Below are 23,199 nucleotides of genomic sequence, written 5' to 3'. Positions count from 1 at the left end.
TGGCCGAAGTGTAACTTGTACCCAAGTCCTCAGACAAGGCCTAAAGTTTGTAAGGACACTGGAATTCTGTTGAAAACTCCTGCATTACAAGCAAGCACACACTGAAAAAACTGCAGAACCACAACACATGATTTGAGACTGGGCAGGCTGTAGGGATAGAATAAAGATGATACTAGTCCTTTGCCCAGTCAAGGAAAACATCCCTGGTTAAAGAAAATAAACTCTGAAGCCAAAAGCCCTTAAGTAGTTCTGGCATAAGTCAAACAGTAGTTTTATGGGATTTTGAAAGAAGCATTGTGCATGAGCAGGTTGTGCACCATGGTTTGTTGCAGTGTATTTCAGAGAGATCCAGATCTGGCAGCAGCTGGGCTCAGACTGGCACTTTGGGGAAAACCTGCCAGCTGCACTTTTGTCTGCTCCTGCCTGTGGTTCTTGCAGGAAGAGCCTGTTTGAGTCTAAAGAAGACATCTGATGGTTTGGGTAGCATTAGCACAGTGTAACAGCCCTTTTCTGCCTCATGGAGGAAGCAGCTTTTTGGACTGTAATATTGCATGGCCTAAATCTCCCCTGTGGCTTTCTGTGTAGCTCTACGGGGTTTCTTGTTTTTTATTCTGCAGTAAGTAGTTGCTGCCTTGACTTTTCTCCCCAAATGGCAAAGAATGGCAATTCTTGGCTCTTTTAGCTGCTGTCGAATGAGAAAATAAGGGATAGTTTTTTCTTTAGAGGGATTTTAGCTTAGCTTTAGTGTTCAAATTTTGAAATTATTATTTATTTTTGAAAATAAAAGCTAAAATCTTTTGGAGGGAATGGACTTTGGACATTGGGGGGCTAGATCTTTGGCAAAATGGGTTTTTTTTCTTTTTCTAGGTCTGAAATTTATACTTTGAGTACTCAAAATATTTGGGTTTGAACTCTCTTTGGCAGCAAGTTAGAAACATTCTTTATTTTATGAGCTATCCATTGGTGATGAAGTGACTGTCTTTGGGTAGGAGAAGAAAATTCAAATGAATAAGTGGCTCCTATTTTCATCCATTCTCAAAAGATGCTGCAGGGGTGGCATGCCATACTCCTGGGGAGAGGAGGTGGGCTCCCACCCAGGCTCTGTCACCTGCCTGCAGCAGTGACAGCCTTCTGAAGGCATTGCATTGATGGCTGTGATAAGTGCCTCTGGAAGACGTGGTTAAACACACAGGCAGAGAAATGCTGATTGAAGGGGATCCTGGAGAGAAGCCCTGGCACACAGGATCTGTGGGTGTAAGAGATAAAGTTGCCATGGTGAGGGTGCTTGCTGCCCTGAGTACATCTCGGTGTTCTCTGTGGAGAGTGCTCACACACTGCTGTGCTCACAGACCATCCTGTTTCCAGTAGTGTAGACTATCAATCTGGTTGGCATTTTCATTGTAACCTGCTAATATTTAGAATTTATTGGGCTGCTGTTCATCTGCAAGGTTGCTTAAAATATGTTAGGTTAGCACAAGCTTACTGCTTTGTTTTGTGATGATGTTGTCAGGTGCAATTACATGATTCCAGAATTGCTTTTTCTGTAAATGCCATGCTTAGACAGTATTGGGAATGTCATTCTGGCCAAGAGAAATTGTCTCTTGCTATCTGTCTAGCACCTCCAGAGCCACCAAAGTACCACTGAATGAAAAGTTACCGAGCACTGGTGAAATGTGTCTTTGCTGGATGCAAAAAGCACAAAAACAGGGACATCCCCAGCCTTCACATTTCTGCAGACCTGAGTCAAGTGCTTGTGTAGAACTGGAAATCCTGGATCTGAGCTTGTGACTAAGTTCCTTACAATATAGGAAATCAATCAGGCCAGGTCTACAGCCATGGGAAACTCCAGTCTGAATTCTGACAGGGTCTTGTTTGGGAAATGCTGTTGTTACCCCAGAGCTCTGCAGTGTCTGCACCAGGACCCTCAGGATCTGGGTCTCAGCTCTGCAGGAGACTGGAAAGTGCTGAAAACCTTAGCTAAAGCTACAAACTCCCTAGTGTAGATCTGCAACCCTCGGGGCTTTTGGACTCCCAAGCTGTAGCAGCAAGCCTTGGATCCCAGGCACAGCTGGCTGCTTCTGAGCCAAGCCCAGGGAGCAGGGGGAAGGAAGAGTGCCACTCACTGGGATTGGGGAATCACACCTTGTTTGCCAAGAGTTCATCAAACCTCTCCATGTTTCAGGTGAAATATTTTGCATTCAACAAATTGCCTTTTCCAACAAAAATCTGTCTCACTGAAATGTTTCCAACCAACTTGAGTCACAAGTGAAAGCGAATGTGTGGAGCTCAGCTGGTGCCAGTGTGCCCTGATCACATGTTCATCCATTAGTAAGGAACAAATGTATGTATTTGCCAGCCTTTTTGCAGGGAGTAGCCTGGAGTGCTGCTGTCAGGATTTAAAATTTATTTGCAAATCCATAGCAAAAAGATTTTTCAACAGCCCTGCTGCTCTTATGCTGGGCTCGGTTGTTCCTTCTCTTAATGAGTACTGTATGAAGCAAGAAATTTTATAATTGTATGTATGTAGTTTAATGAGTGTGTCTGTTCATATAATATGGGAGCCATTACATGTGGATGGATGGAGTTCCCTCTAAAAGGTAATTGGGATCAAGCCTGAGGATAGCAGGCATTGTATTCATGCTGGAGCATGCAGGCTCTATGGCAAAGAGCCTGCAGTCAAAATATGAGGACAGTAAGATTAACTGTGATCCTTAATTGACTGATAAACTAGAATAGATGGCAGACACCATTTCTCATGTTTCTATTGTATCATAAAAGAGCTGTTTATTTTCTGGTGGAATTAATTTGCAGCAAACTGTTTAAATAGTTCCTTGGTATTGCCAGGTGCTGTGTTTTTATTGTAATGATACATAAATCAATGATGGATATGGCTGTGCTGGTTGGGTTGTTGGTTTTTTTTTTTTTTTTTTTTTTTGTTTTTTTTTGCTAGGTTGCTTTGAACAATTTTTATTAGTTAGGTTGCAGAGGTATGTTTGTTTTTTAATCAAGAAAACTATTAGTTATAGCTTGGAAGTCTTTATGCACTGACAGGTCATCAGGATCTGATTGTTTGATCTAAAGCAGACCTCATCATTTCCAAGCTGCAGAAACAGATGTTTCTGATTTTTTTTTTTTTTTTTCACTTGAGTCTGGTATTTATGTTCTTTGACTTGTGCGAAAGAATCCTACTGTTCTTGGGATGTGACCACTTTCCAAGTGCTCAGAATGTAGAGTTCACTCATTAGTTAATATTTTCTTTTGGTGGTTTTTTTTTTTTTTCAAACAGTATGAGAAATGCAGACTTGAGATTTCTGCATTTTTATTAATTGCTTGGCTTAATACATGCTTTTATGTCTCACCTCTTGAACCAGGTTCATCAGCACCAAGACAGGGGTGAGACCTTCCAATGCCAGCTATGCCCTTTTACCTCCTCCCGCCACTTCAGCCTGAAACTCCACATGCGCTGCCATCAACATTTCCTCAGGACAGAGTCTAAAGTGAAGGAGGAAATGCCAGAAACTGAGGTGAAGGGGTCACCACAGCTAAACAGTGACTCCTGCCCAGGACCACAGAGGGAAGGAGCAGGGCCTGACCTCGCAGGATCAGCATCTGTGTCCAAAACACCCGAAGTTGCTGGGCAGCCTGGTGGGGGGGTTCCACCTTTGCTGGTGAAAGAAGAGCCCAAAGACGAGAGCGGCGCCTCGGCCGCGCCGTTTGCGCTTAGCGCTGTCGACAGAGCCCCAAACAGCACAAAGCTGAAAGACTCCTCTGACTTCGTGGCTAACACAGCATCAGCACTATTCAGCCAAGACATCTCTGTCAAGATGGCATCAGATTTTCTTATGAAGCTGTCAGGTAATTGAGAAGCAGCATTGCCTGCTCCTTTGTAGGTTAGGAGACACTTTGTCTTGGTTTTGCTAAGTTAAGGAATTGCTAGCAGCAAAACATTGTAGATTCTTAACTTTATAATTAATTTCTTGTTTCTTCTGGTAGCAGAGGTGTATGGTGGAGGGCAGAGGGGAAGCAGTGAGAGCAGAAAGGGATTTTGCTGTTTAATTGCTGGGATTAGGAGTGAGAACTGTTTATCCAGGCTTTCACATTCATTAGTATTTACCTTGGCAAATCTCTTGTGCATTTTCCAGGCTTACCTGAATACCTGTAGTTCCAGTTTGAGGTTGAGGGTCACCCAAGTTCCCAGCATGTTCGAAAATTCAGTTTTTAAGTTCTCTGCCGTTACCCACCTGATAAAAAGGACCAATAAAGTATTCACCTTCCTTTCCAAGTAGTATTTGATGCCTATATAGTAAATGTGTGTGAAGTGAGAGTGTTACTGCATTTGAGTTTTGTTGCTAATACTTTTAAAATAAGAGTAGTCCTAGAGATTAATATACAGCTTTTAAAAATTAATATTATTTTAATTGAAATCCATATCTAATGTCAAATGTGTGTAGTGTTTTTCCACTGTCAGATTAGTGCTGTAAGAATTATATTCATGTGTGAGACTGAAGTGTAGGATGTGTTTAGGGTGTATCTGTTATATTTTATGTAGTCTTTGTTGATTTGACTGAATACTTCAGAAGAGTTGATATGCTGGGAAGGTGTTCTGTGCCAAATGTTTTTGAAATTGTCTTGCATTTATGAAGAGAAAGAAGTCAGGAAAAATGCCACTTAAGAGCTTCTGTTTCACGAGGAGATCTCTGTCCCTATGGGAAGTTTTAAGTTTTGGAGATAACCTTTACTACAGAAAATAACTATTCAGGACAGTAAGTTGTATTTGAGCAAATTGTATTGTCAGATAAACTAAGGAATTAGCTCTGTCTTAATGCCCAGCCTTGGTGATACCACAGCCGTTTATTTAGGAAAATCTTTCTCTTCTCATCTTCCCAGATCTTTGTACATCTGGGGTCACAGTTCTGTGAGGAAATTAATAGAATAGGTTAATACAAGAAATAGAGACTGAGGCTTCATGGAGCCAGCCAGGAAAAGGGGAAACAGCTGAGGGCAAGCAGGAGGTGAATTGGACTGGCACAAATGGTTTGCTGTGTTGGTTGGAAGAAGCCACAGGACCTCCCCCTGAAAAAGATACTAAATAATCTGTCAATATAAATTATTACTCTACTGACAAAAAGCGGGCAGGATGAGTCTGTTTGGATTTGCTTCTGCATTTCTTTACTTGAGGTTGAAATTTGGACTCGATGTGAAATCCATCTTGCACTGTCCAACAGCTGTCCCACGCATGTTGTTGTCCTGTCTTTAAATTTGGGTTGCTGTGCACGAAGAGGCTCTGCATGTCAGCAGGGCTGGCCTGGGGAGATGGTGCTCATGATGGCTGCATGTAGCAGGAATGAGAGCAGAGTGCAGGAGAGTGGGGGAAAGCCTGAAAGCTGGGAGAACATGCAACAATTTGGCGTGTGGCTTTTCCTGTAGCAGTTGATGGGAAGCTGTTCGCAGTTTGGCAGACGGTCATGTTTTCAGTGTCTGCTCTATTGGCATCAGAGAAAGGATACAAATGTACATTATTCATGCAAAAGGCCTATGCAGTTATTTTATGGTGACTTACTAAAGGTCTTGAAACCTGACTTGTATGCACTGTTACCTAGCAACATGTTATAAAGCCGCTGGGGGAGCAGGATGTATCTGTAATTTTGTATGTGTGCATATTTGGATTAAAATGTACTGCCAGTCACCAAGTTTGCTACACAGGAAGAACAATGTCAGAAGGAAGGGAATTTCTTTTCTTCTGAGATTTATATTGTGTTGCATACATTTGGTTCATGCATTACTCTATAGAGAGTGCATAAATTTAGAGTAAAAGTAATTCTCTTTTAGCAAGTTGGCTGGATATTACCTGCAGTTCTGATGGTTCAGTTCTGCTGAGCAAAGTTCCTTTGAGTGATTTCTTTATTACAACAGTCTTGTTAGGCCCATCAGATCTTCAATTATTTGCCCTACCTTTCCATTGATATAAATCTTTTGACATCTCAAATTATATATGCCAATTGTAACAGCCAACACAGATTTTTCGAGACCAAATTATGTCAAAACAATCTAATTTTCCTCTCTGACAGGCCTTGTGGCTACGAAAGAAGCAGTAGATAGATATATAGACTTTCAGAATCTGGCATTCATTTTTATTGAATATTGATGTTCCAAATGAACATTTATTTTTGCTTGTGCTTATTGCTTTGTGTATTTTTGCCAGTGTTTATTGCACCTCTTCTTGCTTGGTGTCAGTCTGTACACCTCCAGTTTCATGGGAAATCTGAAATCCACCTATCATATCCATGTCTCTCCAGTTTAGAGACAAGGGTGTCACAGGTGACAGTGTCAAATGCTTGGCACAAGTCTGCTCTGCCCAAGTCCACCATAAAAAGCCACCAAATTTGTCAGGCATGGTTTGCCCTGTTGGCTGTCACCAACCACCTCTTTGTTTCCCACGTGCCTTAGCATAGTTTCCAGGAGAATGGAGATGATGGTAAATAATCATAAAATCCTTGTAATCAGGACAAAAAGCAACAGGATTGTATTACTGTAAGGTTTAAGTTAGCATTAGGAGAATCATTCCCAAGCTGAGGTATTCATACCTCTAGGATAGTGTGGCTGGAGAGATTGTGGCATCTCTGCCACTGGGGAGATGTACAAACAGCTGCCTGTCAGATATGGCTGGTCACATATTGGGCAGCAAAATGGGCTAAATCTGTGTATCTCAATCAGTGGACCATAGGATGTCATAAGCAGTGGCAAGAAATGTTATCTGAACAAAAGCAGCAAGCTGTAGAGATGCAAATTGGGGGGAAATTTACAGATGTTCAAAATTAGACCTGATTTGGAGTAGGCCAGAGGTGAATTATGGTAACACTGCTCAAAACAGGCATTCAGGTTTTTTTCAGAAGGGCTCAGGGAAGCTTTAGGTTTGAAGAGATTGAGAAATACTGGTGTGGGTGACCTTTTCAAGACCACTTAATTCCCAATTTTGTGCCATTGCTTGCCAGAAAGATCTTTAGTTATGTATTTTATGAAATAGGGCATAACACGAATCACCAAATGAAAATCTAAGAATTAGAACAAACCTTGTTGGGTTTTGTTTTTTTTTTTCTAGATTCAATTCTCTAGTTTAGTTTAAGGTAGGAGATGATTTTAAATTCACAAGAAATTTGAAAGGGTTCTCTGAAACTTTATTCTAATACAATTAGCAGAAGACTCAACACATAAAGAGAAGAGTATTTAAGCATGGGCACGTTTTTACCTTCAAATCTTGCTCCTCTGATTTCAGTATGTCTGCTTTAAATTTTTCCAGTATTTTGCAGTATCAGTGCTTTGTCACGTTTTCCTCCCCCAGTCCATTAATTCCATGTTCAAACTTTATAACATCATTCATGTCTTAATTTAAAGAGTATTTGATGTTCCTGTTTCAAAGGTTTCAGGTTTTCATTTATACAACATATCTCTTTAAATACTGGTGTCCTTCCACCCATTATTCAGACTTGGGTATTTTGGGGGGCTTTTTGGTGGGGGTTTTTTTTTTGGGTTTTTTTTTTTTTTCTTTGGTTGTTGTTGTTGGGGTTTTTTGGAAGGGTTGGGTTTTTTTGTTCAGTGTTTTTTTTTTAATGAAAAATTCTTTCACAGTGATCCAAGCTACAATGGCCAGTGTACCCTGGTGATGTTATTACTGTGCCTACGTTATGTGCTGCAGTAACTTTTAACATTTGGAAATAAATGAATCCCAACAAAATGAATGGGATTCTTGCACTATTGCTCTCCATGGAATTCTGTGTGGAAACAGTAATTGGTACACATCCTTCATTGCTGGCCTCTCTCCCCCACCTCCCTGGGTTTAAACAAGTGCATTGCTCCAGCAAGCAGGTCTCTTCATCTTGTGAGTGGTATCAAGTGTGCCCTGCCTCTGCTGTTCTTTTTATGTGCCCCAAGTTACTTGCATGGAAAAACTTTAAAAAATACAGGAGGAAGGAGTAAAATGCTGAGGGTTTGGGGGTGGCTGTGTTAAACCAATTAGAAACTGCTTTCTCTCAGTTTGTCATATTTGCTGTCACTGTCATGCAAGGAGTCAAGTCTTTATTTTGGGAATAAAGCCACCATGGGACTTTGGTAACTATCCAAAATATTTGGGCTTTTCATTCGTGTTTTATTAGCTGATTCCATTAATGGAATAATGAGAGTAAATCATCAGACAGCTACATACAGCACTTTAATAGGAAAGCTAAGTAATCACTTAGATTATTTGTTCCGTTTGGCTCTTGAAAATTACTGCATTCCTTAAAGGTAACACAAGTAATTTGAAATGTTTTATCATTTGCCATTGGCTGGCTTGATCTCTTCAAACAGCTATTTTTAATAAAATAAAAGCATATCCAATTAAATTGCTATAATTGATGTATTTGAGTAGCAAGTTCCAAAGAAAAAAACATGCTGTCTATATTTGGCATTTATAGTTTATGTCAGAATGTAAAATTTCAATTAGACTATATAAGTGCACAGGACTGGCAATTATTGAGCCATGTCCTTAATTTTAAAATACTGTGAATTCCATAATGCTGCTGTCAGTGTTAATACCCCTGATGTCATCAAATTCTGTCTGAAGTCTCTCCAGGTTCACATTTTCCTGGTTTCCATGTGTATAGACCTTTAGTTTGAAGCAAAATTCTGGTGTGCAATAGAACATCTACTTAAAACTTGGGCAAATAAAATCTTGTTCTAATCTTTGCTACGGATATACTATCACCCTTATAATCTCTTTTCAGCAATTTCTAGTCTTGTATCCACAATTTCCCAGCATTCTTAAAAATCACACTGTCATGTTTTACATCTTGAAGGAACATGTAGAATTTAGCAAGATAAAGCAGTGTAGTCTCTGTTCTAATCCACCAGTTTAAAATGCAGAATAACTTTTTTTTTTTCTGTGTGTGTGTATACTCAGTCCAATACACCTTAAAAGAAGCCTGCAATATGATTCTGGACCAGGTCTGTGCTTGCAATTTAGTTTTAATGTCTACACAAACTCTTACATTTGGAGTATAGGGCTGGACTAGGCTGATGGCTCTTTTGTTTCCCTGAACACACTATTACTCTGGGCAGAAGTCCGAGCTCATGAGCCTTTCTCATCTGCCCAAAATGAGATTTGAAAACACTGTTAGTTCAATCATCTCTGATTGTTTGTTTTGTTTTTTGTTTTGTTAAACAAATATAAAGGCTGGTCTGGTGATATTTTTCTCCTGTTTTTGCTCCTTTGTGGAGAGAAGACATTCCCATATTGCATTTCTTATCAGCAATAAATTCCTTCTTGCTCCTTTCACTGCTCCTTCTCTTTTCCCTAGTGTCCTCACAGCCTTACTTGTTCTGCTGCTGTTTTGGTTTTCATCTGGAAAGGAGGAAATGGTCTTGGCAGATGCTACAGCCTGTGCAGTCTGTGGGACTTTGGCTGCATAGCAGACACCTTGAGTTGTCAGGAAGGATGTGTGGTACTGCACCTGCCTTAGAAATTTGCCTGATTTTTCCATTCCACTTGGACTACACCATGGGGAAATTTTGAGGGCACAGTACCAGGACTAGTCATTCTCCTTTGCTATGTCTCATTGTGCTTGACTCCAGCTTTCTGAACACAGAGCAGCTTTAAAGATCAGTTTAGTTAGCTGGCCTTTCTTAACCTGTGCTTGCAGTTTTTAATGTACATAAGCAATATGGTTTGGAAGACCTCACATTTTAAGTGGTCTCTTGAAGCTCAGGGGTGTCAAGTTGTGGCATTACTAGATTTGTGATTGTCTATTCTGCCATTGCACTGCTTTGATAAAAAGAAACATTGAGGTGCTGAGCACCCTTCAGTTGTGAGTGGCTTTTTCCTTGATAATGCTCTTTCTGCCCCTTATAGCCTTATATGTTTGTTTATTTGGTCAAGGGCAGAGTAGAGAGCTTTAAAATTCAGGTGTAATTGACTGAGAATTCTTAGAAGGTATTAGGTAGCATGAAGTGCTCTGAGTCATATTAATACTCCAGGGCAAGAGGCACTAAAAGGAAATGATAGACCAGCTAGACTGTCCTGCCAGAAGAGCAATATTTTTTCCTTTTGGGCCACTCACAGTGTATGCAGCCTTTGTGTTTAGTAAGATGAACATAAATTATCAGCCCAATTGGATTTTAGTCTGGAGATTCTCCAGCAGGCTCCAATTCCATAGATTTTTCTTGCAAAGCAATTAGCTCACTGGGGGTTGCTTCTGCAGTGTTTGTGCCCCTTTCCCAGTTCTTGAATGTCATCAGATATAAGCCACGTCTCCATGCAGAATGCCAGTTCCTACCTGGACATGTCAGCTGCTAGAGAATAATATAGCAGGGGACCCAAGTCACACCCTTATTGACCAGAGCTGCCTTCAGGATGATGTGATGCCCACTGTCATGGGACTGTGTCCTCCAAATACTGCAGACCTGATCTGTCAAAGGCCCTTGGTTCATTTTAAACACCACAGCTCAGAGCTTCCCATCTGGGATGGAAGGTTCATCATTGTTCCATTCAACACAGACTATATGGATCATTTTTTCATGGCCTTTTTTTATGGCAGAATTTTTGTTGTAGATTGTTGGGTTTTTTTCTTTTTTTTCCTCTCAGATGGAGCAGTGACCAAATTCTTGCTGATTGTGACTTTTAACACTGAGCTTGGCTTGATAGTAATCAGCCCATTTTTCCTCTTTCAGTTATAAGCATTTTGAGCATTTAGAAATCCTCTTAAGTGTACTGATGGAGTTAGCAGCTTCTACCAGAGTGTTTCAGATTAGTGGCAGATGCCCAAGGCTTTTCTTGTGGCATTTGGCAGTTTCAGGAAAGTGTTATAACTTTCATCATCTACTTTTGCCAAATGGCTCAAATGGTTCAAGTTGCCAGGAAGATAAAAATCAGCAGTCTGGAATATTCTTTGATGTGTGTTTTTTCTGGATATGGAATGGAACAAATGGAGCATTATCCACTAGGCTTGAGAGATTCCTGCCTGTTGGTTTCATTTGCTACATGGGTTTTTGTTTCCTCACTGTGTATTTCAAAATTAAATTGCTGGGGGTTTTTTTATTCAGTCTGCAGACAACACTTCCTTCATTCTGTTCTCATTGCTGTTCAGAATGAAAGTAAATTAAATACAAATTAGGATGTGTGTGTATCTATTTTTGTATGTATATAGAAGATACTCTTCCTTCTGGGGAGCAGTAATTTTACCATTCAAATATATTTTAATAATCTTCAAGATACTCTTTTTAATTCTTGTCTAGTTCTGATTTTTTTTTAAGGATTCCTGTAATGGGATTTTAGAAAACTGATCATAGTAGTCTTTTATTACTCTTATTTGCAACACTTTTTCCTACATCTGTTTATTGTTTTCCCTAAAATGACTAGTGGATGCATCACACTGGCTATTCCCCATGTGTTACCAATTTTGTCCATAGTTGTGGATCCAATATGGGATAAGAGTGGTGGGGACTTGTGTTGTTTAAGGGGCCTTTTTTTTGTTGTGAAGATTTTTCCCCTCTAGCTTTAATGTATAGATCTGATAAATGAGACAACCTGCCCTTTTTTATTTGTCCTTCTGTTTTAGGCTTCATTTATATTAGAATCTGCTTTCATTCCTTCAAGAAGGAATGAAAACCCTATTAATTGTAGCATCTGGCTTGAAACTGACCCAGTAGTTGTCTGTCTGATTTTAGTTTTATTTTCCGGGGGAAGAAAAATGAGGCAAATAACTCTTCTCTTTTTGTGTTTTATCTACAGTTTAAGTGTCTGGTTTTTATAAAACATCATCAATACAAAGAATGTGCTGCCAATTAATTAAAGAAATAAGACTCTATTCCTAATTTATGAATTCCCTCTTCTGTCCAGCTAGAGTAGTCAGAATCAGTGACATAGGTAAGAACAACAGTCTGGGATTTTTTCCTTTGTGTGATACTGCCAAAGACACACCTTCAGGGTGTCCCCTGGGTTGGGGGACCCTGGCTGTGTTTTGTTTTTCTCATTGGTGAAGTATTGTAAACACACAGAATATACATATCTCCTGAAGAGCTCGTTTAGATTGTCTGATGCTGTGCTGGTAGACTTGTTGTCAGCATGGTTTTGTTTGTCACTGTTAGCCTGGCTCAGAAGTGTGAGGAGGCAGTGGCTCCTAGCAGCACGTGCTGTCACTGCAGGAGGGGTCACTGTGGGGTAGGGACAGAAAGGGAAAGGTGTACAGAGGAAAGAAGGGAAACTTGATTCATTCTGGATCTACCATTCCATGGGATCAATCAGGTTGGAAAAGACTTCTGAGATAGTCCAATCCATGGCCAAACACCCCCTTGTCAGCCAGACCACAGCACTGAGTGCCACATCCAGTCTTTCCTTAAGCACCTCCAGGGACAGTGACTCCACCACCTCCCTGGGCAGCCCATCCCAATGTCTAATCACTCTTTCTGGAAGAAATTCTTCCTGACATCCAACTTAAACTTCCCTTGGCACAGCTTGGGACTCTTTCCTCTTACCCTGCTGCTGACTGGCTGGGATAAGTGACCTCCAAATGGCTAGAGCCTCCTTTCAGGGAACTGTAGAGTAATAGTGACCCCAGAGCCTTATTTTCTCCAGGCTAAACACCCTCAGTTTCTTCAGCCAGTTCTTACAGAATTTGTGCTCCAGACACTTCACCAGCTCTGTTGCCTCTCTCTGGGCTCACTCCAGCACCTCACTGTTCTTCCTGAATTGAGGGGCCAAGAACTGGACTGTCACTGAATGGTTTCATTAAACTCTAATTTTTGGTCCTCTGAACTATTAGAACTTGTCTTTATCTTAGTAAGGTTTGAGGATACCCTGGGATGAAGAGCATAGAGGCACCACCTTACACCTGCCCTTGGACTGGGTCAAATTGGCCAATGGATTTTGCCTTGGTGATAGGAGGGTTTAAAATTGCTAATTTCTTCCAAAAGCATTCCTTTTGGTCCTTTTTCTTGTGATAGGATAATATACTCTTGTAGTAAGTTCCTTGCTTAAGTCTGTAATATTTAGTGAATTCTGTTACATTCTGCATGTTTATGGATGTTTTTGCCATGGTATATGGTTGCAAACTTACACTGATCTATGCAAATTTAGTATCACTTTTATTTTAAGTGGTGGAACAGTGTAGGCTCACCCAGCCTGTAGTGCTTGCTCTAGCTGGCTCATTTTCTGCCCTGGTCCATGGCAGAGACAAGGCTGGGTCCATAGGTTAATGGTTGTTCTCAGGGGGTCATCTTTACCTCTTCACTCAGACTCACGCTTCCTTTATTTTCTGGGACAGATTTGAATTAATACCTTTTTGAAATGAATAAATTCAAAGGACCTTTTCTTTCCCTAATGTTCTCTGAAAGTTCAGGCAGACTGCTCTCTCTTGGTTGCACTCAGATCCTGGTGGAGGTATTTTTCATATCAGCATAGCAGCTGGAGTGGCAGGTTTTAAAAGCAAAGGACAGCAGAAGGTAATTCAACAGAGAAGGTTTGGGTCTCTTTTTTTTTTTTTTTTTTTTTTTTGATGATCATTCATCACTCTGGGTCAAACCCCAGAATAGACTGAGGCCAGGATAAAGAAGATAGATGGAACTTTTGTATTAGTACCTTAGTAAAGTTAAGATTGGCTTGAGAGCTCTAACTTGTATTTTTATGGTTTAAGGCATGTTTTAGTGTTTCATATTTCTTCTTTTGGTCATCTTTAAAAAATGCAAAAGCAATTCCTAGTGCTGGTAAAAGTGCCTATAGGTCATGTTAAAAATTCCAGATACAAGGTAATGTAATTTCTGAAGTGAATAGAGCTAATGTGTATGTGCACGTTGCTTATGTATACACTCCTTATACCACTTGTCTTAATCCTGTTCTTTGGTAGTGGCTTGCCAGCCAACAAGGAGGAAAATCAAACAACTTTAAAATATTAATTGAAAAGATGTGTTGTTACAAGTTAATGCAGTAGCTTTAATAATCATTAGCATACCCCCAAAGACAAACATAAAAAGCTCGAAGTAGCAAATGTAAAAAATAAGCATCTAATTCTGATAAAGATGACAATTGTACCTCATATTTTAGAGTTTGGGTCTCTGGGAGATGGTAAGCACTTCATGGCAGGATGCAGGAATTCAGGTTCTCTAAAAGTTTTGGGGGAGTTGCAGAGAAGGAGTGTGTCTGAGGAAATAAAAAAGTGAGAAGACTGAGAGTAAGTAAGGAACTGCGAATTGGAGGAGAAAGTAGACCAAGGATTTAAGCAGGTAAATGTTGTCAGATTTTGCCAGGCTCAATGCTGTCTTTTGTGTTTGTGGAGACAGAAGTTTAGAGGTGGGGAAAATATAAACTTGCCCAAGTTAAAGGCACTCAATGAATCATCTGCTGCGTGTTACTGGGAATTTAAAGTGATGTTTTGGCCAAGGAAAGGTCACAAAGAGACAAGGGAAAGAAGTGTCTCTTCATGGTTAAACATTAAAAAAAAAATATATAAGATTTATTTGAAAAATAGTACAACTTCTTTAGCTTTCTGCTTGTCATTCCTCTGTCCATGAATTTGTGTTGACTGGGCTTGGAGGTACTGTTTAAGAGCAGTTCTGGTCTTATCCTTTTAGCCAAACACTGTGCAAAGGTTCTGCCCCTGTCAAGGGGTATCAGAAAGACCCTTCACAAACAGCATTGCTCAGTGTGTAGATCTTAGGCAGCTCACCAGTCTTCTTACCCTCTTCTGAGGCTGTACAGCTACTTAGGAGGAGTATTTGAAAGGAATATTTTTAACTTATTCTCTTTCTTTTTATGGATATAGAGCTTGGAACAGTGCAGAACTCCTCTGAAAATCCCTTAGTTCTTTTCTTAATATCGCAATTTTTAGGACCTAAGAATTTGCTATCTTTTCCCTTTTACTCCCCTCTTAGGTTTTCTATCTTCCTACTCTTCATCTCTTACCTCTCCTCCATGCTTTAAAACCTTAGTATGTCATACCCATGGGCTTTGCAAATTTGCTCTTATGTGAAATGATGTTTTAAACTTCCACCACGCCTGTAGAAAACATGAAAACCAATGACCAGGGAAGAGCTTTTAGGAGGAGTAGGGGGAAAAAGTGAGAGGAAGTTCTTCTGAGCTTTGGTACATGCAGTTGTGTTTCAAAACTGTGCCTTTGTAGAAGAGGTGCAGAAGTTTTTGTCCCTTGAAGCATCTTTGAGCAGAGTTTGATGTGTGTCCTTCAGCATTTCTCAGGTTATGGTTTCTCCCTGTTACTAGCTGCTCCAGGATTGCACTAACTTTCACATCTTTCTTCTCTTGACAGCTGCAAATCAAAAAGAGCCCTTGACTCCTAATTTTAAAGTGAAAGAGGAGCCCAAGGATGAAGAAGCTGGAAGTTCAGCCCTGTCTCAGCCCAGCTATGTGTTCAGCCAAGAACCTGAAGCCTCAGTTGCAAACATCCCAGAAGAGAAACTCAAGCCACAAGAAGCACAGGCAAATGTGATAAGGCAGGACATGTCAGTCAAGGCAGCATCTGAACTCCTCATGAAGCTGTCAGGTAGATAGTTCATTTAATAATACTGAATTCCTAATTTTTTTTTTTTTTTTTTTTTTTTGGTGTATGTCAGCAGGGTTACCTTGCAAGAAGGTAGGTTCAGCTTTAGTAGCAAGCTAAGGAACAGTTGAAAAGGCCTGTCTGCAAAGTGTCATGTACATAACACACATTGTTTTGGTCTGTAGCCACACCATCTGATTATCTCTGCTCTGATTTTCAAATTAATGACTGTGGAGTAAGTCAAAAGAAATGCCTTAAAGCTTTTAAGTGCTGTAGTTCTTAAAATGTACAAAACCATGTTAATAACAATTTATTCACATTAACATCATAACGTTTCTGTGCTTTACTGTACCTGACATAGCTTTATAAAATATGACTTTTAAAGCTTTTATTTTTTTCTGATAATACATAGTACTCAAAATTACAAGATATACTGTTAAAAAAACTTGTGTAAACTGAGCCTGCTTTCTGCATTTAGCAAGACCACTTGAACTTACTTCCATTGCTTCAGTGATAGATTCTTTTCCCAGACAAGTAGACAGTGTACACACATAGGTAGTGTTAAAACTGGAGGGAGTCAAATAGAAATGTATGTTCTGCTACTTATGATTTCTCTACCTGTCAGAATGGAGGTTGAAGAGAAAGTAAAAGGGTTGAATTTTTTCCACTGGGATCAGGTTAACTGAATGATGAAAAGGCTTTGAACTTCTAACAGATGAATTTTTAGGACCAAGACATGAAAGTCAGTCTGGCAGGCTGGGTTTTGTGCTTCTGCACCTGTACTGAATCTGATAGATTTTAAGTCTTCTCCAAAACTGGGCAAGACTTACTTTTTTAATTACACTAAAGTCATGCAATAAGTGCTGGTGGGAATGCTTACAAGTTTACTAAATTCTGAGATCCCTGTCAAACCTACCTGCAGTCAGTTGTCTTGATTGGGCACTGTCAGCTGTGAATTTGAACTTAAACTTGTATCTGAAAGATTTGGGCTGACTAGGATCTCCCCTATAAAGCATGTAATTAATTCACTCCTATTCAAGCTTCCACACTTGAATTTGCAAAACAATTTGAATCAGTGATTTGCAAGCCTTCTATATTAATGGTGCAAAAAGTGCTTCCCAAGCACAAAAGCCAACCAGAGCACCAGTTTCCAGATGTTTTCTCAGACTCCCAAATACAAACCACTTGGTTTTTGTTGTAATTCACAGTTGCTGCTGGTAGCTGGTTTGAGTGAGGTGTTTTGGTAACAAAACTTTGCCACCTAGTGTATGCTAAGCTGTGACTATTTTTTTTTATGCATATAAATTTATGTAATTGTTTTTATAAAGAGAGAGCTCCATAATTTAATGTTTTGTCAAGTACTTCAGAGACACAAGGGTTCTGGATTGTCAGTCTGGAGTTCAGCACTGGCAGTCTGTGTTTAAATACCTCCATTGCTGTCTAGTATACTTGTGCCTTAAATACCTGTTTATATGAGAGAAATCCAGCATGCATTAAATCTTGCTCAAGTGTTCAGCTTGTATTGGGACCTCCCAAGCTTTAAAGGCTGTAATAAGAAATACACCAGTGTGACATTTCTCTTGCAAGCTCTTAGGGACTGGGCAGTTTTTGCTGACAGTGATCTTTTTTGGCTAATCCATAGTGAAGAGGGACACGGATTTATGGAGTCAGTGTTGCTGCTGTCAGTATTCCTGCATCAGCCATGGGTGGGGTTACACTCAGTTGGTCACAGTTTTCAACTTGCACTTCCCTGAATTACCATCTAAGGCAGGAACTAGAAAGAAAAACACTGAGTTACAGTTTAATGTAAGACCACCACAAGAGGAAAATCTTAAGATTATTAGCCTCTTTTGTGGCTTATTTTGGGTTGTTTTTTTTTTAAATCTTTGTCAGGTAGAATATTCCTTATATCACTGACTTTGCAACCTACCCTAAGAAATTTTGTAGCCTGGTTTTGGTGACTTAGAACTTACTTAAACAAGTATCTGCTTATTTATGGAATCATAGAAGGTAAGTGGTGCCTTAAGTTTTAGCTTTTGTATTATCCAGATTCTGTACTGCATTAGTATATAACTCTGAACTTCATAAAAGTGTTAGCAAGTTTTCCTCACGGTTTAGTTAGAACAATTTTCCAGCCCAAAGAACCAAGGACACTGTTGCAGTTTTGGGCCCAAAAGTGCAAACAATGGCAAATCAAGGGGAGCAAACTGGGAGGGTGGGACTTCATAACCTGAAGCTGTAATTGGACAATTAACCCCAGTATGTAAATGGAACAAAACTTACAAAAGTGTGAAAACTTGTAATCAGGATCCATCTTGGGTGTAGCCATGGCCAGGCTCTTGTACTGCCCAAGGTGTATCATCTGAAGCCTTTTTAATAAAAAACCTAGTTTATTCTTTGAACAATGTCTAGCCTCTGTTCTAGGTAGCCTCTCAAGGCATCAAGGGACCTTAAAGATTGCAGAATCCTTTAGGCTGGAATGACCTAGGTCGCTGACACCAGCCATTGACTGATCACCACCTTGTCTTGGGCCACAGCACTGAGTGCCACGTGCAGTCATTTCTTGAACACCTCTGGGACTGGTGACTTCACCACCTCCCTGGGCAGCCCATTCCAATGCTTGGCAACCTTTTCTGGGAAGCAGTTCTTCCTGATGTCCAGCCTGAACCTCCTCTGGTGCAGCTTGAGGCCAAGCTCTTGTCCTGTTGCTGATTGCCTGGGACAAGAGACTTCCCCAGCCACAACCTCCTTCCAGGGAGCTGTAGAGAGCAATCATCTGCTTCCAGCCCCTCTGCCCTGGGCAGGGACACCTACCACTAGAAGATAATGCTCAGACTTGAACCCTTCTAGGGATGAGGCATCCACATTTCTTCTTGAGCCACCTCTTGAGATTAAAGGAAAACAAGAACATCCTTTTTCATGGTACTGGAAAAAAAAAAAAAAAAAAGATTGAACAAGTATATCTTGATGTTTTACTCTCTGTGGGAAATCCTCAGTCAAGTGCCCTTGTTAGATTTGATATGTTTTATAATTGGGTTTAAATCAAGTCCAGATTCTCCATGTGCATGGTAAGGACTGAATGGATTGTGTTCTTGCTTTGTTATTTTCACTTTCTTCTGTGCAATACTAATCACCAAAACCTGCATCACATACTAATTCAGGAAGGAATTTGCAATATAAGTGTTGTGCTTCCTGCCTTCCTGACATACATGCTGCTGTTATCCTCTGAGCAAACTATTTCTGATTGTTTCAGCTTCATGGGTTGAAGCCACTTGGGATTTAGGCATAGGCCTTGCTATCCCCTTTCATGTGAAGGATAAACTGGTTTATATTTTTCACAGGGAAATCTCTTTTCCCAGGCAGAGGTGCTGTGTTGCCAGCTCTTAGCTGCACAGGGTGGTGGAAGCCTTTCAGTGCTGGAGCCTGGTTTGGTCTGGTGATTCCTTGTAGGGTAGGTTTACTCCAAATCACCAGCCCTTTGTCAGCCACTCAGAAATTACTCCAGAGTTAGGAGAACTTAGAAGAATAAAAATCTTTTCCTCTAGTAGAGCATTAACAGAACATTTGTTAGCTGCCATTGTTGGAGCAGATGGAAAAAAACAAGAGAGAATCATACACAGTTATTTTAGTTCTACAAGACAAGACTCTTTCAAGCTGAAAGGCTCTTGAGACACTTGCTTCTAGCAACATGACCAGAGTTTTGGGATCAGGCTCCACACATTACTTTGCTGTAATTGGAGCTTTTACACCATTTTTTTCTCTCCCATGTTCCCCTGGGATTCAGGTATTCCACCCCACAGTTCATAGACTTGATGCCTGCCCATGCCTCTTCCAAAGGATTGTCCAAGCTCTGAGGGCACATGTCTCTTGGCATGGCTGGGCAGAACCCTCTTCCACCCAAACAGCCAGGACAAAACTTCATATCCAACTGCTATTTCAGAATGAATAATTTTGAAAGAAAGGTGTTTGGAAGTTAAGCAAAGTTGGATCAGATTTTCAACCTCCGTTTTACAGAAGAAAATAAAATTACCACATGTATGAGTGCATGTAAGTGAGCTGGGAATTGACTGAGACTAGATCCAGTGGAAAGCAAACAGATTTGAGGAGGTAGTGGAGTGGGGCAAATGGCTCTCATCTCTGTGAGGGTGCCATCCCTGCAAGATTGTAAATGCCCATAAAATATTGCATAAAATCAGTTAGAAGAAATGGGAGTAGTGTGTTTCAAATACACCTCTTTTTTTTACATTTTTTACCAGTTCTCTTTCATGAAAAGCTAATTTATTTCTCAAAATGTTTAATTTAAAGTGGTGCCCTCAATACTTCCCAGTTAATATTTTATACACTTAGTCTTGTAAATTGAAAGGTAGGTTTCAGAGGAGACTGAAATTAAAAATAAATATTTGCATTTACATGCCAATGTTAGAGATGAAAAACTCATTTGCTGCTGAAATAGTTATGCTGCTGATATGTTTGAGGCATGTATTAGGTTTTAGAAGCACACAATGTTTTTGTTTCTTGTCCAAAAATGAGTGTATAGATGGAGTAGTATAAAATCTATCCCAGGTACTAGCACTTTTTAAGTAATGTTTTACCCAGGGACATCAGTATGTCCTTGTCTCTCGTAGAAAAGTTGTCTTTGCCTTTATTTCAGATGTATCCTATTTTTGAAATGTGTGCATTTTGCATGTAACTCAGGCTGTTTTCCTCCTTTTTTTTTTTTTTTTTCTGTGGGTCAATTCCCCATGTATTGCACACCTTGTTAACCCAAGCAAGTGCATGACATTTGTACTGTTTGGTTCCTTTGGAGTTTTTGTTCTTCAATCCTCAGGTCACACAGTGTTTTCTTGTAATACACCAGTACCAACAAAGCATCTTAATTTTGGGTTATCAGCACATGCAATTAGTGCAGACTTACTTCATGACCTCAGCACACAAAGTGAGGTGCTGCCTACAATTGAGTCCAGAAGCATTCCCAATCAACTCCATTTATTGTCATCTAATTATATGATTGTTCCTCTTTTGGAACAACTGATTGTTACAGGGGAGGGGTGTGATGGGTTTTTTGGCTTTTTTGATTAAGCTTTTATCCACTTTAAAATGTTTATGGTAATTTTGTATTTCATGCTTTGTAGTTTTTTTTGGGTTTTTTTGACACTGTATCATACATTTAATTGACATCACATGCATTAGAACAACTATTTTAAAGGAGTAAAACTAGGAGAAAAGAATGATAGTACAGTTCTAGTATAAAGTAAAGCTCAGAACTAATCTTGCTGCTGATTTCTTTTCCACAACATGGTGGACTGCTGTGGGAAGTGCCTGTGTGGGGTTTGGCTGCTCTCTTTGGACATCCCTGTTGCCAGTACCTCGTAGAGTCCCTGCACCTGGACTGATTGCAGGAGAGCTGTCAAGGCTTTCATCCCTGCTTAGAAAGCCTTGATAACAGGCAGAAGGGAAAATGCAGGGAAGTCTGTAGGAGCCCAGAATGTGAGGAAGAGTATGATCTGAAATAAGATTTTCTCTTTGCAGGAAGTAGAGAAATGGCAAACCATGGCAAGTCCCATTCCCAGATTAAACCTTGCTACTAGCCAGGAGGGTTTTGTTGGGGTTTTTTCTGGTTTTAGTTTTTATTTTAGCCAGGTTCTTCAAGTAGGGACTTACAGGTAAGCAGTCATCTTCCTGTTTAAATGGAAGGGGCAGCAGATGTCTATCACAGTTCTAATTAGTCTATGGCTTTCGTTTGCTCAGTTATTTTTCCTTGCATCACATTTCTGTGAAGCAGCTTGTAGTTGCAAAATTCTGTAACGTGGGAGTTCAGAGGTTCCACTTTAATAAATATAAGCCATTTCATAGGTTGTTTTTTTTTTTTTTTTTAATGCAGGATCCTGTTACATTGATTCATTGACATTGTCTTATATAAAACAGCAGTTTGAAAAAAATACTGGCAAAATAAAGTATCAAGCACAGTGCCCTAGGGAACGTCAGATGTTCCTTGTTGTGTCTCTGTAGCAGAACCTTCAGGGCTCACCAACTGTTCCCTACCTCTGAGGTTTTATTTAAGCTGTTTTAGGGCATGTTTGTTTCTAGCAAATCAGAACAATTAGCATAACAAAACGCCTGATTCTCCCTGCTGAAAGCTTTTGAAGTTGGTACAAGTTGACCCACTAGTTACTGCTGTCTGCTTCATTGTGGAGACTGGTACATGAGTCCAATTTATGAGACATATGGTAAAGTCTTTCTTCTCTAAGTTGATTCATAAAGTTGATTTGTAAAGCTGATGGGCATTTCAGCAAATATGAGCAACTTAGAATTTTACTTGCAGGGTGAAGTTTTAAATAAAATGGTGGGAAGAAACAGGGATGATTTAACAAATATTCATTTGATTTTGGCAATGCAAGGTTATTGGACAGCTCTTGTGTCAGCCAAAGGAATATTTACTGCATGCCTTGTGTTTTGTATGAAATCTGTCCCTTACCTTTGACTTTCATCTCAAATAACAGGAAAAGCATTAGGAAGGGTACAGCACGTTCAGTGTTCTCTTTAGAGCATGTGAGTGCTGCATGGAATCACAGAATGGTCTGGGATAGAGGGGATCTTAAAGGTCATCCAGTCCAACCCCTGAGCAATAAGCAGGGACATCTTCATCAAGATCAGGTTGCTCAGAGCCCCATCCTACTAACCTTGAACATTTCCAAGGATGTGCCATTTACCACCTCTCTGGGCAATCTGTTCCCATGTTTCAAGATTTATATTAAAGAAAAGTAAAAACTTCTTCCCTTATATATCATCTGAATTTTAACCTGTTTTGGGTTAAAAATACTGCCCCTTGTCCTGTCACAACAGACTAAGCAGTCAGTCCTCACCTCTCTTACAAGCTTGTTTTAAGTACTGAAAGGCTGCTGTAAGGTCTCCATGGAGCCTTCCCTTCTCCAGGCTGACCAACCCCAGCTCTCTGTCTGTCTCCACAGGGAAAGTGCTCCAGCCTTCTGGTCAGGTCCATCAGGTCATGGCTTCCCTGTGCTTCCAGGGGGAACTGAGCCTGTTCAGTCTGGCACAGGGGAACCAGAGGCCAGTCTAATTGCAGCCTGCACCTACTTGAAGGAAACATAGAAAGGCAGTGGAGTTAAACTCTTCTCCCTGCAGGCAGATGGTAAAAGGAGTAACAGCTGCCAGCTGCAGTTTGGGAGGTTTAGAGTGGACACCTTTAAAAAGAATTTCTAGTGCTGCATCAGAACAGGTTTTCTCTTCCTTTTGGAAGTCCTGCAAGATGAACCTGCAGCTGGCCTATTGCTGGAGGTTCATGAAATAATTTTGTTTGGAGGGGACCTCCATGGTTATCTATTCCAGACCTTTGCTCAGAGCAGGTCAAGCCAGGCAGGCTGCTGAGGGTCTTAGCAAGTTTAGGGTGTGTTCAGGGATGGAGAACCCAACCTCTCAGCAGCATGTGTCAGTATTTCCCCATCCTGATGGGAGTTTTTTCCTGTATGTAAAACAGAGGGTAAGAATCTCCTCCCTCTGCATGATGCCTGCAGATCTGATAATAGGGCCCAAAATAGGATTGGCCTTGGATGCCACAGGGGCACTTTGCTCAATTGCAGCTAGATTGTGATAGACCCAGCTTTCAGAGAGATTGAATAAGGTCTTTTTAGAACTTGCTGGCCTCTGTTCTAGGCTGTAGAAT

At 40.3% G+C, this 23,199-nt stretch overlaps 1 protein-coding gene across 6 annotated transcripts in view; it reads left to right on the top strand.

The window, feature by feature from the left end:
- Positions 1-23,199, top strand: part of ZNF827 (zinc finger protein 827) — a 117,355-nt gene that overhangs the window by 53,270 nt on the left and 40,886 nt on the right. For all 6 annotated transcript variants that reach the window (XR_013774250.1, XR_013774251.1, XM_079305723.1 and 3 more), the window contains 2 exons: positions 3,372-3,855; positions 15,288-15,521. Coding sequence is in view for 4 of the 6 variants with exons in the window: in XM_079305723.1 (XP_079161849.1) it covers positions 3,372-3,855; positions 15,288-15,521 (718 nt within the window). In the remaining 2 variants the exon portion in view is untranslated. The remainder of the gene's footprint in view (positions 1-3,371; positions 3,856-15,287; positions 15,522-23,199) is intronic.

This window comes from Erithacus rubecula, assembly GCF_903797595.1.
Source record: "Erithacus rubecula genome assembly, chromosome: 5".
In the NCBI taxonomy this organism is placed as follows: domain Eukaryota; kingdom Metazoa; phylum Chordata; class Aves; order Passeriformes; family Muscicapidae; genus Erithacus; species Erithacus rubecula.
The sequence above is the reverse complement of the archived record's forward strand: the minus strand, read 5'-3'. Positions and strand labels throughout refer to the sequence as shown.